This window comes from Pelodiscus sinensis, chromosome 11, assembly GCF_052426305.1.
Source record: "Pelodiscus sinensis isolate ZL-2025 chromosome 11, ASM5242630v1, whole genome shotgun sequence".
In the NCBI taxonomy this organism is placed as follows: domain Eukaryota; kingdom Metazoa; phylum Chordata; order Testudines; family Trionychidae; genus Pelodiscus; species Pelodiscus sinensis.
Window position 1 is genome coordinate 20502892 of NC_143062.1, and position 17874 is coordinate 20520765.

At 46.4% G+C, this 17874-nt stretch overlaps 1 protein-coding gene across 3 annotated transcripts in view; it reads right to left on the reverse strand.

The window, feature by feature from the left end:
* Positions 1-15874, reverse strand: part of CARD19 (caspase recruitment domain family member 19) — a 56810-nt gene extending 40936 nt beyond the window's left edge. The window contains exon 1 of one of the 3 annotated variants that reach the window (XM_089781187.1): positions 14547-15874. In XM_089781187.1, the coding sequence (XP_089637313.1) occupies positions 14547-14562 (16 nt within the window). In that variant the 5' untranslated portion in view covers positions 14563-15874. Of the gene's footprint in view, positions 1-6100; positions 8447-14546 lie in introns of those variants that run through there. The other 2 variants (XM_006129717.5, XM_075938927.2) reach the window with 2 other exon arrangements.
* Positions 15875-17874: the final 2000 nt, after the last annotated feature.

A 17874-nucleotide genomic window follows, 5' to 3' on the forward strand; every position in this document is an offset into this window, starting at 1 on the left:
CCTTAAGGACCCTTGGTATTCACTCTGGTATATGGCAATATCTTATACTTGTCACGGTTTCATTTCTTGCTTTTCCCCCCTGACAGGCTCCGTTGATATACATTAGGCAGGCAAGTAAGCAAGCAGGTACACTGTATGTGCTATCCATATAAAAAAATTCAGCAGTCTCCCTTATTCTTCACGCCATTACAACATTCATAATATGCAGATACCAATTCTACAGATTGCACTGGTGGTCACTGTACCTAAGAATTCCCCAGAACACGTGTTGCAAGTCTCCTCCAATTATTACTCTAACAAGGTGCTGGGTACTTTTCACAAGCCTGGTAGAGTGAAACTGACAGAGTTAGGAATTGAAGGCACATGACAGGTACATGGTAATGCAAGCTCCCCACAGGTCTAAGCTGGAGGAACTCTCTTTCGGGGTGAAAGGTTAGTTTCTCTGCTCCTTCAGTTCTTGGTCTCTCTGTTCAGATTTTCCAAAAAAAAGGCTGCTGCTTATTTCCCTTTCTTTTCTTAAACAGACCCACGGCCACAGAGAACTGGTCTGAGACTATCAAATCACATCCAGCACTGACCAGTTGGCAGATGATGATGATGATTTTTGGCCTCCACTGATCTGAATTGGATTTGAAGTGATGACCTAGATGTGAAAGGCCCTATACTGCATTGTCAGTCCCCTGAGAAATGCAGTGCCTAGTGCTCATACAAAGTTCCTAGTGCTAATGCACACTATAGGCCAATGACTGAAGTCAGAAAAAATGTCCTCGAGCCAAATTAGTAGCTCATCTTTATTTTAAACTGCAGTTACTTTATTAAATTCATCTGGGAAAGGACAAAAAATTACAAAGCACTTGATCATTAAATGTGATGTCAATTATCTCACACTTCTTATCAGTTCTCTAACCTTGCCATGAAAGTCACAATAAATATTTTCCTTCTACAATTTAACCAGAAAGTGTTTGTGCTGTATGTACAGCAGTAAAATCTTGATGCACAGAGGATTCTGATTTGATATAAACAGCACAGTTGTTTTTGCAAGGTTTGTATACACATTGGGAATCTACCCAATAAAATGTTACAGATCACAATATTGTGCTCCCAGTATACTATGAAACTGAACACCAAGCAGCAAGAGACTTATTGGCGTCTTCTGTCCACATATATTACACTTCCCAATTCTGTAAATGAACAAAGACACAGAAACAAAAGGCCTCTCCCTTAGAATCTTATGCAGACCCCGAATACACTTAGTCATACCCCTAAGGGTAAACACATACAGGCAGTCCCCGGGTTAAGTACAAGATAGGGACTGTAGGTTTGTTCTTAAGTTGAATCTGTATGTAAGTCGGAACTGGTGTCCAGATTCAGCCGCTGCTGAAACTGATCAGTTTCAACAGCGGCTGAATCTGGACGCCAGTTCTGACTTACATACAGATTCAACTTAAGAACCCCAGGCACCCCCAAGTCAGCTGCTGCTGAAACTGATCAGCGGCTGATTCCAGGAAGCCCGGGGCAGGGGCTTCCTGTAGTCAGCCACTGGTCAGTTTCAGCGCTCCTCGGCGCTACTGGACCAACCCAGCAGCACCCAAGCTGCTCTGCCCCAGGCGTCCTGATTCAGCCGCTGCTGAATCTGACCAGCAGTGGCTGAATCAGGACGCCTGGGGCAGAACAGCTGGGGTGCTGCCCGGTTGGTCCAGTAGCGCCCAGAGCGGCGCTACGGGACCAACCGGCAGCGCCCCAGCTGCTGTACCACAGGTGTCCGGAGCAAAGCCACGGAGCACGGGGGCAGCGGGACAGCCCAGACGCGCCGTGGCTGTCCTGCTGCCCTCGGGCTCCGTGGCTTTGCTCTGCTTTGCTCCCCGTCCCCCTGGTCTGCAGACCAGGGGGACGGGGAGCAAAGCGGCGGAACACGGGGGCAGCGGACAGCCTAGACGCGTCTGGGCTGTCCGCTGCCCGCGTGCTCCGCGGCTTTGCTCTGCTTTGCCCCCCTGTCCCCCTGGTCTGCAGACCAGGGAGACGGGGGGGGGGGACAAAGCAGAGCCAAGCCACGGAGCACCCGGCCAGCTGACAGCCCAGACGCGTCTGGGCTGTCAGCTGATCGCGCGCTCCGCGGCTTGGCTCTGCTTTGCCCGCCCCCCCGTCCCCCTGGTCTGCAGACCAGGGGAAAGGGGGGGGGCAAAGCAGAGCCAAGCAGAGCCAAGCCGCGGAGCGCGCGATCAGCTGACAGCCCAGACGCGTCTGGGCTGTCAGCTGGCCGGGCGCTCTGCGGCTTGGCTCTGCTTTGCCCCCCCCCCCTTTCCCCTGGTCTGCAGACCAGGGGGATGGGAGGGGGGCAAAGCAGAGCCAAGCCTTGGAGCGCGTGGGCAGCGGACAGCCCTGTCTGCTGCCCACGTGTTCCGCTGCTTTGCTTCCTCTCCCTGGTCTGCTGGAGACCTGGGAGAGGAACGGCCCCGTTCGTAACTGCGGATGGATCCGCGTAACTCAGGGACTGCCTGTATACCCTTTCCAAATATTGTGAGTGATACAGGACTACTTCTTACAAACTCCACATAAATATTGGCTCTACATATAAAAAATGTATGACTCAATGGGAGAGGCATGACTCATATTATAATTAGTCCCATCTTTACAACTTCAGCACTTTTGGTGGCCTGGCTGTTTTGAAAATGCAGTTGCTAAGAGCTTCAAAGTTGTTATGATATCAGATCAGAAGTGAATAGCTCTAGTAAATGAATGAAAACCTTCTACTGACCCGTGAAATTAAAATATCAGACTTGTAAACCAAGTCACTCTGCTGTGCACAAATGGTTGCCAATTACTCTCACCATAATTATCTTGAAGTTAAAAATCTCTCATTAGGCAGAGCTGTTAAGAAATCAGTCCTGTTGTTGTTTTGCATGCAAAATTTCTGTCATCACTAGTCGGGATTACTCATGTGGAAGTAATGCAGGATTAAGTTCTAAATTAACTTTACGATTTAAAACATGAAACAAAATAAAAACAATCCAGCAGCACAGTGTCTTAAATTGGTTTTTTTTCTTCTTGATATTATCATAGCTCCAAGTCCTGGATCACTCTGAAAGTCATCAGCACTTTGAAATTTGATTCTGTACCTCACAGCCTTATTAGATGTACCATCCAAGGTTAAATGCTAAATAAGAAAGTAAGAATTAAGTGTCCCCTCTCTGGAACTCCCATTGCCTTCAATGGAAGACTCATTCATGGTGAGCCTAGAGGATTAGTTCAACATGCAACTGTGGAGGAGAGATCATATCTCAGGCGTACACACATCATATGCCTCAGGCTATTTAAATAGATGCTTTTTCTGTTTGTTTAGAAATAAACAAACAACTAATTATTTCCAAATTAAAGCCATGAGCCAGCAGTTCATATTCACCTGGCAATTGTAATAGACCTGATTATTATGTTCGGGTATGTGTACACTTGCACCCTAGTTTGAATTAGGGATGCAAATGTAGGTGACCGAAATTGCTAATGAAGCAGGGATTTAAATATCCTGTGCTTCATTAGCATGATCTCGCTGGCACGGTACTCCGCTCAACAACTGTTTCGAAAGTGAGTACCACGCTGGCGAGATCATGCTAATGAAGTGCAGGATATTTAAATCCCTGCTTCATTAGCAATTTCGGTCACCTACATTTGCATCCTTAGTTTGAACTAGGGTGCAAGTGTAAACATACCCTTAGTAATCTATAAGGGTAAATTTATAAAGGTAAATTCCTTCCTTGCACGAGGAATAACGGTAGTTCGAATTAGGAGCTTTAATTCAAACTACCTAGCCCGTGCCGCATGTAGCCACAGGCAGGTAGTTCGAACTATGGGGCATTTAAAAATGGCGGCACCCGGGAACATGCAAATGAAGCCCAGGATATTTAAATCCCGGGCTTCATTTGCAAGTTCGAATGCCAACATTAGCCACCCTAGTTCGAATTAGGGTGGCAGTGTAGACATATCCTAAGGTACCACAGGACTGCTTGTTGTTTTTAAAGACTAACAGAGCTACCTCTTGAGACTTTTTTCAACATTAGTGTTTGTCAGGAAAAAAGAAAACAAAAATTAAACACAACTTCAAACCACAATCAGTACATCTTGCCCCACAGCTCTTAAAACCAGCCAGCTACTCCATTTTATGAACTCTCTGCATTTGCATTAGAGCTGCTTGCTTGTGAACTAGAGAACCGTTGTGTGGCAATGTGAGTTTAGGAACCATCCTTTTGTTCTGCACCAAATGCAATGGGCCTTGCTCCATGACTGGGATTCCTAAATGGAGCCCAGAACTTCCATGATGAGGATACATGGACAGTCACTACCAGATGTGTATTACTGACCCCACACTCAATTCCTCCACAATCTAGGGCCCGTGGTATTTACTACTTTAAGTCAGGTGAGTACATATAACCCAAGAGCAATGATGCACCAAAGGAATTAAGGTTTGTTGCAGAAAGTTATTGCCCTGCAAGTTAACAGCACGATTGGGTTTTCGTCATAGAGGCAAGTACATGGACACAGCTCTAGGTTACTACACAATGTGCTGTAGTCTCCTGATTGTGACCTCAGGCTGGACTGGTTAGCCAGTCATTGCACTGCTGGGATACACAAGCTGAAGGTTCCCTAGGACAGCAGTTCCCAGTTGCTGGGCCGCAGACCAGTGCAGGCCGTGAACCGCCGGCTGCCAGGCCATGGCAGCTGCCGGAACTGAAGCTGGCTGTTTGTGGTTGCTCACCACCACATAGCAGCTGGCTTCAGCTCTGGCAGCCGTGGCTGCTGATTTTGCCCAGAGTCAGCACTGGGCTAAGGTGGTGGCAGGAGGAGGCAGAGCAGGAGGCGCCTCCCTCCCTCCTCCCTGAGGTAAGATGGCCCCAAGTATGGGGCCCAGGATGGTTTCCCCGAAACATCCAAAGGTTCTGTTATGGCTGCTGGCCCCTTCTCCCTCTCTACGACTGCATTTGGGGGGGGGGGGACACGTGACTCTTCATGCGCCCCATGTGTCACCCCATAAGGCAGTTATAGGCAATCTGTAGACCACAGAATGCATGCATCCCATCAGGGTTCTGTATGACCCACAAGGCATTTTGTTCACTGTTGGCCACACCCAGGGATGCCAGCTTCCACTGGTTTCCATCCGCATCGTTTTTTTTCCCCTACTGGTATTACTAAAGTGACACACATGGAAAGTAAAGGCACATGAAGTGAGGTGCCTGCTGATTGCACACAACACTGACTGTAAGAGCTGTGCATTCCCTCTGCATCCAGTCAAAGTGCTGCTACAGTTCAGTTGGCCCACCCTGCAAATTCCGCGTAGGCAAATGCAGTTAGTAAAACTATCCTCTCCTGGGAGACTGTCTTGGTTGCCACGAGCTTGCAGCCCAGTGAGATGAAGGAAGGTCACGCATCTGGCCCCTTCAGCCTAGGTTGCTCATCACTGCCATAAGAGCTTCCTCAAGTGAGAACTACAGGTTGGACCTCTCTGGTCCTGCACCCTCAGGACCTGACCAGCTCCAGATGAGGAATTTTTCCAGAACCAGGGAGGTCATTTCTGGCCCCTGTGCCACTGCCCTCCCTCCCCCTCCCCCCGATCTGGTTTGGCCACCAGCCAGCGCCTGCCGCGTGCCTCGTTGCCTCCACTGGGCTTCCCAGCGTCCTGGGGGAGCCCTGCTGGGGTGCATCAGGCTCCCGCTCGCTGCAGGCAGCTTGCTGCCCTGCCGGTCAAAGGGCTCCTAGCCACTAGCGCTCCACCTGGTCCAGGAACATCCGTGGTCCAGATGTTGCTGGAGCAGAGTCTCGGCTTAGAGAGGTGCCAACCACTGGCTGTCTCGCCCTTGCTGAGACCAGACAATCTCATTGCAGAGAACGCTCCGAAATGCCTCCAGTCACGGCTCTCCCCCGTCGTGCGCCCTCTCCAGCCCGCCCGAGCTCGGCGCGCCGCCTGCAGCCAGAGTCACCCACAGCCAGTGCACAGGCTCCGCGCGCCCTCGCCAGCCCGCCCCAGCTCCGCGCGCTCCCTGCAGCCGGAGAGCCTGTCCCCTCCCAGCCCGTGCAGCAGCTGCCCCTCTGGCGGCGCAGGGCGCTCTCTGACCTGGCATGATGGCGGCAGTGGGGGATCCCGGCCGGAGCCGTGCGTGGACACTTCCTTGGTGTGTAGCCGCAGCTGCCAGTCCCTCCCCTCCGTGCGCTGGCAGGCCCGGCCCCCTCCGACTGGCAGGCGGCTGCCGCGGGGAGCTCCAGCTGCTGGAGCTCGGGTTACACCCTGATGACTCCCTCCACCAGCCTCGCTAACATCCACCCGCCCAGCTGCACGTCAAAAGAAGCCGCCGCCTGCCCAGCTCTGAGCAGCAACGGGGGCCCGGGCTTCCTTCTCCTCCCCCTTCCCCGGGACTGGCAGATGCCAGCTGCAGGCTGCGTGTCAGACACTAGGGCCTGGCTGGTAACTCCTGGAACAAGGCTCTGATGCTCCATGGACTCTGGGAGGGTCTGAGCCTTGGCTGCCAGCAACAGGGGCTCAGCAGCTTCCCTGCCGCAGAACTGGCCTTCGTTGGTCATTGCCTTTCTTGGGGCTTAACCCCCAGTCTGTAGTATGGAAATGGAACAGGAGGTACAAGGCAAGTGGGTGGTTATTTCGGTACAAATCAAGCACCTTCCAAAGACAGCCTGGAAAGCGGAGCTCAGGGCCCAAGAAAGGGAGAACGTGGGTGTGTTTATGGGGGGGCCCTGGCAGGATATGTGAAGGTCACATATGTGGGCAATCCCCTCAGGTGCATGGGAGTGAAACCAGTCCTTTGTGCACATTATTTACTAGACATGGGCCCCAGCCATACCATTCCATCCAGATTTCCAAAGCCCCCACATTGAGGGATTTTCTCTTTAGTTTGTGCACAGAATACATAGCTGCAGAGGCTCAAAGCTGCCCTGAGATGGGAGAGTGTATGCAGTGGGACCAGTCACACACACTTGCACTCACTTGAGGAGTCCTGCTGAAGTCAGTAGAACTACTGGCGTGATTAAATGCCAGTGTAAATAAGGCTTACAGAGTAAGGTCCCAGATCAGAGTTTATTAAACAGACCAGGTAAATGATAGAGTGTGCCAGATGCAGAGATGCTGGAACACATATTTCTCTAGTCAGGAGAGATGTGATTATGGAATCTTATATAATCACAGGGGAGGAGGTAAAACTCCTAGTTGTGGGGCAGTTTGAAACTATAGTATATTTAGTCTGCACTGAGTTTAAGGGGTACTTTGAGAATTTACCAGCTGATACGTTGGTTGGAAGTGACATAGGCGAAGTCTACACTGGCACTTTACAGCGCTGTAACTTTCTGGCTCTGGGGTGTGAAAAATCACATACACACACACACACCTCCCAAGCACAGCAAGTTACAGTGCTGTAAAGCACCAGTGTAAATCAGACTACAGTGCTGTTAGCTACGCCCTTCGCAGAGGTGGCCTACGTCGTCGTGGCCCCACTTTCAGTTTAGAGCACTGCTGTAGCTGTGCTTTAAACTGTTAAATGTAGACAAAGTCATAGTACCACAGCCCACAGCTGTTAGCATTGTGACTTGTAGCCAAAGGAAGGTTGTCTCTGAGTTCCCACAGGTAAAAGCTGAGGAGGGAGAGGCAACAAGGGCATGGAGGAAGAAACCTCTGTGTTTTTATCAGCAGAAAATAGTAAGGTGGCTGTAGGACAAGGAGGAGGGGAAGTCATCCTCGTTAGCAGAGGCATCCCTCAATGCAAGTAAAAGCCAAAAAGAGTGTGTTGCAGAGCAAAGTGCAGCTCTCTCTTTGGAAAGCATAAAGAGGCCTTCCCATGGCAATGTCCCAGAGTGTGAGCTCAAGGGGAAGATTCTTTACAGATGTAGGAAGGATGTACCAGGCAGGCCTACTGGACAAAAGTCGAAGTTGGAAGATTAAATGGATTCTGCTGACTCAGAGAGGCAGATGGCTTATTCACAGAAAGTCACTTAGATCAGTGGTTTTCAACCTGTGGTCCACATGGACCAATGTTTCCTTTAATCTTTTCCATCCATGTGTGGATTTTTTCTATTCATGTGTGGAATAATTTTTTACATGCACTGAGGCATGTGTGAATGTACACCAGTGGTATAAACAAAAAATATAGCTTGGGTGCTCTGCTAATCTGCTGGGCAGCACTGGAATCTCCTCTAAGAGGCCGCACAAGCGCACTGCTTACAGGGAACACTGTCTTGAACCCTGGAGGGTTTTCAGAGGGGTCCCACACCTGCATTTTAAAATGTTTAGGGTTCTGCGAATGAAAAAAAGGTTGAAAACCACTGACCTAGACCAAATTCAAGATCTAAGTCATTGGATCTGCAAACATGGAGGGCCAGATTTTTGAGAGCACAGAGCGCTCAACAACTCCCATTGTGACACTCATAGGACAAAAGAGCTCAGTATGCTACATGCTCAGCCAGGCCCACCAATGGGGGGGAGGGACCGACAATACAAAAGGCCCTTGAAATTGCTTCCAGAATGTTGCGCGGAGCACTCTGGGCAGCACTGGGGGCTGCCTGGGGCTGGCACGACGCTCCGTGGTGGGATGGAGGTCTGCCTAGCCCCAACCCTGTCTCTGCCACCTGAGGCCCCTTGCCTTCCAGGGTGAGTGCTTAGCAGCTCCCCCCTCCCCTGCCTTGCAGAGAGGCTGTTGGCCCTGCTGAGCTCAGCTCTTTTGAACATCTGTCCCTTTCATGCATGATATAAGATTCAAGAGATTGCTGGCCTGCCTGGAAATCTGTTAATTGAGAAGACAATGGTTTTGCAACCTCTTTCTAGCAGTATAGTATGGCTCTTTTTTGTTTTGCACTTCAGTAGTATTTTTCTTTACCCCCAGGCTATATCTACACTGCCTCCCGCCCCGCCTTTTCCTGAAAAAAATATGGAAGAACGGCTCTTGCGCAAGAGGGAGGTTTTGCGTAAAAACGGAGCCTCATTAATTATGAAAACAAGGCGTGGCAATGTTCCATGCTTCACCTCATTTGCATATTTTTTGTGCAAAACGGGGGCAGTATAGACATAGCCCAAGAATCTTGAATGACATAATTTCTGTGCCATATTTACTGTAGTTTACTGCAGTTTAGCATATTGTAAGTATAAAGGTTAACACATTCCTCTAGTATATTACTTCAGCAGAAGCAAAAGTGACTTTCTGTGGAAGTTAATCTACAATTCTTATCATTTGTGCACTGTATAGCTGGCACAGAAAGACAAACTATTTCTGCTGTTTCACCTTAAGGAATACTGAGGTTTGTTTTGTTGCTAGCCACAACCAAAGCCATTCTTGAAGCAGATTTGCTTATGAATTTTTAATCTTTCAAACTCAAAACAAAAATCCATTTCTTTGGTGAGTGCATATGGCAGATACAAAACATCCATTGTCTTCACAAATGATGGGCAGAACTGCTGTTGGTTTTAGCTAAGAGGAGAAGAAGCTAGAAATAGCCAGAATAAGTGGTTATAAAAGACTTGGCATTAGTTGTCATGGCCTTGTTCCTGTACTCCAGGATGCAGCCCCTGGCTTGCCTGGTTCTGACCCCTGAGGGTCAGGGGCCCCCCAGCATTGGGGAGCTCACACAGGCTCTCCAGCCCCCCAGCTGCCCCTCTGTGGGGCTGGAGAGCACACAATCTACTAGCCTGCCCCCCCTCGGCTCTCGTGCATGAGGGGAATATGGGGAATGACTTTCTCCTTCTCAGTCAGGGGCCACATCAATGAGGCTTTGCTTGTTTGTTTTGCTTCTCACTTGTGTGTGCCCCCGACTGATTTTTCTGTGGGTCAGCGGCCCCCGACCCAAAAAAGGTTCCCTCCCCCGCTGTAGTCTATGACATCAACGACAGTTTGGTTTTAGTGAGGACCGCAAGATTGTCTTCTAGTATTTATCATGGATGCATATGTGCTGATTGCTTTCTTGAGTCCTCCCCGCCCCCACCTCACTCACCTAATCCCCACCCTCTGCTGTACCATTTGTATTGTCATAATATATCATTTTACTCTGGTGTATCAATCTCACTATTAGAAGAGGAAAGGAAATACAACTATTGAATTAGCTAATATATATGTTACACTCCTACTGTGTGGAAAACTCCAGCCCTCCTAAAATACATGTTATATTTTTAACATGGCTGTCATTAAAGGTGTTTCTTTTTTATTTCCAATAATTAAGGCCTGAGCTTCAGGAGCAAGAAGATCGGAATTCCACCTATCCTTAAAAACGTGGAAGTCCTATCTGGCTGTAGAACCATTTGCTACATCACACTATGGTGTATTTCTGATATCACTGTTCTACCTGTCTGTGAGTGTTGGGGGCTACTAGCCAGTATTGCATAGTGTTTCAAAGCTGCACAGAGCATGGCAAAAAAATAAAAAATAAATTCTACAACCTGCTCTTCCTCAGAGAGAACGGGCAAGCCTTTGGAGATACGGAATAGATCAGGAGGCTTGACACATAAAAAGGTTAATTTACAAAGTAATTAATTATTCATGAGATTTAGGTAGGCTCTTTTCTCTGCATCAGATTCAGTTCTGATGCCCCTTTTCAATTCTTATCATCAAACTAAAAGGTAAAATATATAAACTGATACATCATGAATATATTTCAATGACCAATTTCATGTGCTTGCTGTTTGAACTGGGAATATAAATTTAGGTTTGCAGAATTAACTGCTAATTTTTGAAGCAATTCATTAATTGTATAATTTGTAACAATGAACTTATATATCAGCATAGAATGTAAGTTTCCCACAAATAATGTTTGCATTTTTTCTAATTTGCACATGCAGTTTCCATGTTTCCATGCACAATTTATCTTAATTGGATATTTAGAAAAGTGGATTCACTCACTTATGGTTAACTAGGAAAGGTAAACCAAAGTTGACAGCTAGATTTTCAAACCTAAGAAAAAAGGATTAACTCCCCTAAATGGAAGAAAGAGCTTCAAATGAAGCTTCTAATTAAATATGGATCTATTAGCTTTATGAGGCAGAAAACATGAAGAGATCGGTGTCATTCAAAAACTCCCCCAAAATTGCCTGAGCATTAAGTTACTCAACCAGGTTCAGACAAAAGGCCGATACCTTTACTGACAAGCTTTGTTAGAGGAGCAAAGCTGAGCCTTGAGTCTGTGTGCTGTGATCAATGAAGAATTAGATAAATTATTTATTACTGTGGATTTCTGATAACGGCACAGGCTAGGCAAAGGAAAGGCTTTCATTAAATTAAAGCACTTTGGAAGAGCTGTATTTCTAAGCTGTTATACAAAGGCGAAGGAAGACATTTTGTAATTATGACAGGCATCAAAAAGACAAAAGGCAATATTTATACTGAAGAGAAACAATAGCTCTTCCAACCTTCATACAGGGGATAAAACCATTGCAAGCAGAATCAGCCACTGTGTTCTCCCCTGGACACTTCCTTGTCAATGAGAGACCATTCTAGGCAGCCCAAAGATCTGAAGACCACCCTCTGAGGCACATAAGCGATATTGTTCCCTAGCATCTCATGGTGAGCTCCGTTTTTCATGTACTTTACTGTCTTTTCAGATAATGGTCCAATAGCTTTTAGCTCTGGAATGGATGGCTTTCTTACATGCCATGCCGCCAAGATGTACTATAACAAGACAGCCTTCAATAGGTGTAAAGAGACTTTTAGCATATATTAACACTGTTTTTAAGGCAGAAATCCTACAGGAGCTGAAAGGTGACATGCAAGTGGATCTTTTGACTCCAAATGAATATGCTATCAGATAAAACTATACATATAAAATATGTACTCACATACTCTGAGGGTACGTCTACTCCACAGGATAAAGTCGAATTAAGATACGCAACTTCAGCTATGTTAATTGTGTAGCTGGAGTCGAAGTACCTTAACTCGGCTTTTGGCACTATCCACGCAGAAGAAAGTCAAAGGGAGAAAGAACACTCTCCCTTTGACTTCCCTCACTCCTTGTGAAAGCAAAACTTAACCGGCATCATTTGGAGCACCCCTCTCAGTTCGAATTAACTGTCTTAAGTAGACCCACTAATTCAAACCCTGGAAGATCGACAATAGCAGCTTTGATCTTCCTCTGTAGTGTAGATGAGATGTATGCTGAGAGATTCTGACCTGACAGCTATACTGGGACCTAATCATGCTTGACTTTCCCTTTGAGAGAGACCTGAAAAGGTATTTTTCCTTTGGCCTTCTAGCCATATTATCTCCCTACCCCTTCCTCTCTCTGCAGAAATTAAAGGTTGGTTGGCTAGTATGGCCATCCCAGCTGATTCATTTAAGAACACATCACCCTCTTTATACATGTGTGGTTATATGGCCATCAGAAACTGACTACAAACTACCATCAGCAGGCCTCCCATTTGCCAACTGGGAATTTAAAGCTCTCTGGGCCATGAGCCAAAACCTGTTGGAGTAAGTGGATAGAATCCATTGCTGGGCCCAATGTTTACAATATTTGCACTCCAAGATGCTGTTTTAACACTGCGTCTATATAGCACCCGAAACTCGAAATAGGCCATTTTGTAATTTGGCACTGTCTAGACAGTGCCAAATTTCGAAATAAAGCACTATTTTGAGCCATCCCTTACTTCTCGTAGAATGAGGTTTACAGGGATGGCAAAATAGCGCATCTGCTGTATTTCGAAATAGCGGACACATTCAAAAGACGCAGGGTAGCTATTTCGGGATACTTTTGGTATCCCAAAATAGCATTGCAGTGTAGACATACCCTGAGTGATCCACAGCAGAATGCAGCATTGAGTGCTCAACAGCACTTCATGCCCACTGAAGTCTAAACTGCTCATATGAGTCACCAAAGAGCCTTTTGACTATGGGCAGCTCAGAGCAGCAATGTTTGTACATGGCACCAACAGTCCGCCTTGTTTGGGATGTTTAGATCTGAGGATACATTTGAGACCCATCTTCAGAGGAGGTATGCATCTCCAGGGTGCTACAGAACCCAGGTCCCACTATGCAGGCATATGTAAGCTGGGTGGGGCTATTGGCTTTGCCATTCTGTGGATCCCCCAGTTTTTCCCTTTATGAAGTGGAGTGCAGCCACCAGAAAGTCTGCTCCTGGCTGAAAATGGAGAACTAGCTGCAGAATGGCTTGTCTGCCACTCTGTGGTCTTATGGAGGACGAATTACTTCCCATTACCCCCACCCAGTTGTTAGAGAGCTCCCCAATGCACAAGCCCAACTCTTTTGTGTTGTGTGCTAAGGCAAGATTTCAGCCAAGGGAGATGGATTGGGCTCTGAATTGAGAGCTGTCTTCAGGATCAGTTTAATTCCCTGATTCTTGTTTTCAGTGCTCTAGCTTGTTTTAATATCCTTCAATATACTTTCATATCCTATCCTTTAACAGGTTTCAGACAAAGGAGTTCCAACCCTATTTCTGCATATATGGGATGGGGGGGGGGGGGGAGGGAATGACTTTTGTAAGTCTAATCACACAACTATGTTACTATTGGCAAAGAGAACTCTTCTGGGATCCAATCTGGATTGGATAGTCAGAATGAGTCATACAGTTGACACAAAAACACTCAGGTATGGACAACCAGACAGATGCATCGTGTTAACACAATGACAATATGTGCAGGTGCTACAGGCAACCAAACATAACCATAGGCATAACTATGATGTGGCATGTACTGGACAGGAGTATGACAATGGAAAACCCACTGAGAGCCAGAACCATGATAATCTAAGAGCAGTATTGGGTATGGTGTGTGCATTTACAATATTAATGTAAGTATCATGCTGTATGCTTAATACCACTTCAAAACCATTACAGTCTAGAAGTAGAATAATGCTCATTTAAAAGCTGCTCTATCTAAGAGCTGTAATTCCCAGCTCCCTTGCTCCCTGCTGATGGCAGACATAGTATGTCAGTGGAGGCCAATTATTTTCAAAAGCAGAGATTCGTCTTTGGTTTTTATCTCCTAATTCAGCAAACAATCTATATGACCTGCCAACTACCCTGTTTTATTTTCCACAGTAACAGTTTAAAGGACAAACATTCCTACTTCCTGATTAGCTAATCTCAAACTAGAATACTGATTGTTTCCTCTGCTAAACAGGAATATTTTGTTTAATTTAATTATTTTGTTTCTTAAATGTTGCCATTGTCACCTGGCATCACAATTAGAAAATACATTAGTTATGCATAATTTCTCAATAAGATTCCTTTTTTCCCCAGCTGGATAGAGCAGTGCAGGCCGCGTATCTAGTGAAATCTCTGTCTGTGATAAGAAAATAGAATGAGCGCTGACAATTCTTCCAAGGATCAGGTTACGCACTAAACTCCCAGCAATAAGCACTAGTTGATAATTTGCAAAACAGAATCCTAAAAGGAAAAATCTCAGTATTCATCAAACTACCAGCCACTCCTCTGCCCAATCCCTCACCCTTCCTCTTTCTCTCTCTCTCTCTCCTTCATGAGCTGTTGTTTTGCTTCATCTGACTTTGAAAGTCAAATGATTCATACTACTGAAAACATTCTATATAGAAATGTTGGTCACTTACATGTCCTGTAGGGCATTGTCCATGGGATACACGCCTTCCAGGCTATGTCCGAAAAAAGGTAAAACGGGGGCTACGGAAAAACTTGTCTCCCTGCTTCCATGAACAGGGGAGGTCACTGACAAATAAATAAAGTGAAAGTAAAGTCACTGAGAGCCACGTACGGCTTTGTGCGACCAGCAGAGGCCTCCCTTGTGTGCTTCAGAAGAGAAGAAAATGCCAGCAAGGCAAACTACTGCAAAGGGAGTGATGTTCAAATGTGGGCCAGATCTCACTCTCACTAACATCAGTGGGAGTTTTGCCACTGATTTTAATGGCTGCATGAGGAAGCCTAGAACGGAAGAAATCCGGGTTTTACAGAAAATTGCAGGATTCTTGACTATTATGAATAGTTAGGATGGGTTTGCATATGGTATAGACTAAGTGCTCATCGTCATTAGCCCTTATTGTTCATTTATTAGCTAGAGGTCAGCCAAAGTATACCCCTGAATCTAAACACCTGTGGATTTTGGGAGAAGTGCTGTGCCAGATCCAAACTTTTGAATCTTGGCCCTTTATCTATTAAAGGCCAAACTAAATGTCTAGAGGTGAAGACCTCAAATGTTGGGCACTCTTGAAAGCAGACCTGAAGACTGGCCCACTCAGGCGCACCCCCATGTATCTGTTACATACATCAAAGGATCAAAACTCTGCTAAATGACAACGTTTTCCCTTGACGTTCCAATGCCAATGCTAAAACAAAAGGATGGCAGGACATCAACAATGGAAAACTGGAGTATGTCCTGTTCTGGGTGTACTGGAAAAGTCAACATATGTAAGCCTTAGAGGTGGGTCATTAGTCCGCTGGATAGCTATTATTACAAGCATCAATGTGTTTGTTCAGTGGAGAATGCCTGGAGAAGGAACTCCTGGATGCACATATGTATATATGTACATGCATATGTTTATAGTTTGAAAATACACTTGTGATAATGTCTTAGCCCATGTCAAATTCTAATAAGGCACAATTATGCAAAATGAACTAATTGACTCTGTGTTGATTTAAAGACTAGAAATCCCTCCTCCACAAAACAACTAACCTTCCTCTCCCCCCACAAGCTCCAAATGTCCACTCCTAACTAGGGATGTAAAAGAGTAGTTGAATAGCCTACTACTCGCATTCCCCCCCGCCCACTTGTTGGCTCAATATCAGAGGCAACAAGAGTGGGGGGAAGCAGGAGATGGTGCTGAGGGGAGCTGGCTTAAAAGCTGGTTCCCCCCAGCACCGTGTCTGCGGTGGGGGGGAGGGGCAGAAAAGGCAGAGCCGCAACGGGGTTAGCTCCCAGGGGCAGTGTGAGCTGGGACTGTTTAGTCTCAGCTTGTGCCACCCCAGGTAATTAACCCCACTGCGGCTCTGCAGTTTAAATGTAGTAGGAGCCAGGCTGCTGCCCAGCTCCTACTATATTCTCCCCCTTATGGACTAATTGATGGAAATGCCACTGATTACTCAATTAGTGGCTTATCCTCAATTTAACATCCCTAGCCCTAACGTGTAAAGAAATGAGACTTGGAGGGAAAAAATCCCACATTCGAAAGGTTTTCCTTCCCAGACTCCTTATATGGAAATATTTGGACTGTTCATTTGAGTGCCTCAGCTGTTCTCCATTGTCAGGGAACAATGATGGGGCCCGTACTCCAACCACAAAGGACTTTTAAATTAAACCCAGAACATGGAAAGGGATTGGAAGCCACTGCAGATTCTGAAGCATTGAGGCAAAATGCTTTCTGTGGGCGACACTAAGCAAGGCCCCAGTCCTGCAAACACTTCCATTTATCCTTAACCTGAAATCCATAAGCAGTCCCTGAATACGCATCTTTTTGCAGGATCAGGACTTCAGTGAACAGCTGGATTCTGGAGTAGATGTACTTTCAGAGTGCGATTCTGCAGTGATTCACGACTGTGATGCTGGTGCAATTCCATTGTTACCTTAGTATAAACTGGGATAAGGCAGGGCAGAGAATACAAATGGTTTGCAAGCAGGCAGCAGTGTGGGAATTGCACAATTAGGTTCCCACCTGTTCAGATACAAACATACCAGTTAGCAAACAACTTTGGAAGCGACCAACGCTGTGAAATCATGACACAAAGAGCTTCTGTGAATCATTGCTCTTCATAAGAAGGCTCACTTTTGTGTAAAGTACACAAAACAACCTCTTCATGGGAGTTCAACAAGAAGCAAATGAATCAATTTCAATAACAAAAGGAGCTAGGATTTGGTCAAACGAATTTGCATAAAACCTTTGAAGTTGCACAGGGTATAAAAATTCAGGCAGAATCTGACACTAAATATAGAAGGCGCATTTCTGCCTCATAGTAACAAAAAACTATATTGTTCCTAGAGTTTTTACTTCCCCCCCTCCACCATTCTGGAGCTTTCTGCTTCAGCTCTCACCCTCAGGCCAAGTCTACATTGACAAGTTATTGCACAATAAATCAGCTCCCAGCACTGTAACGCCTGAGGTGTCCATACTGACAAGGCACTTAGTGCGCACTAACTCCACAGTGGCTGCCCTCTAGGTCAGTGTTTCTTAAACTTTTTAAGACCGAGGAACACCAAGCAATATTTTTTTATGAGGAACATCAAGGATTTTTTGTTGAGAAAAAAAAAAGGGAGGTCGGGGGAAAGTTATTGAGCAAAAAAAAACCTAAAACAAAAAAAGGTTGCTTGCCTCTTTAAGGGCAGCCATTTTGAAGTCTGTTGTTCTCCACGGCACACCTCCGACATCAGTGTGCCATGAACACAGTTTAAGACACACTGCTCTAGGTAAACAACCTCAATGAGAAGTGTAAAGCTTGCTGTGCTCTGGATACAGCACTAGGGCGGGGGCAGTGTGGACACTTGAATTGTTTGTTGCATTCTGAGTGGCTTCTGGAAGTAGCCCATAATCCCTCAGGTCCCGTCTGCTCTTTGTTTTGAACACATTGCATGTGCATATCCACTTTCAGAGCTCCCTTTCAGACTGCCTGCATCACTACGGTGGAATGCTCCTGCTATTGAACACAGAAGCAGGGTGTGTGTGTGTGTGTGTGTGTGTGTGTGTGTGTGTGTGTGTGTGTGTGTGTGTGTGTGTGTGTGTGTGTGTGTGTGTGTGTGTGTGTGAGAGAGAGAGAGAGAGAGAGAGAGAGAGAGAGAGGGGAGGAGGGGAGGCTGTTGGTTTTCCTCCCCTCTCCCTGCCTCAGGAAGGGTTGTTCCTTGCTGCTGTCTGAACTTACAAGACAGCATGCTGACATCCCCCATCAAACTCTCCCCACTTCCCCTGGACTTCTGTTGAAAAGCAGTTGTCAATGTGT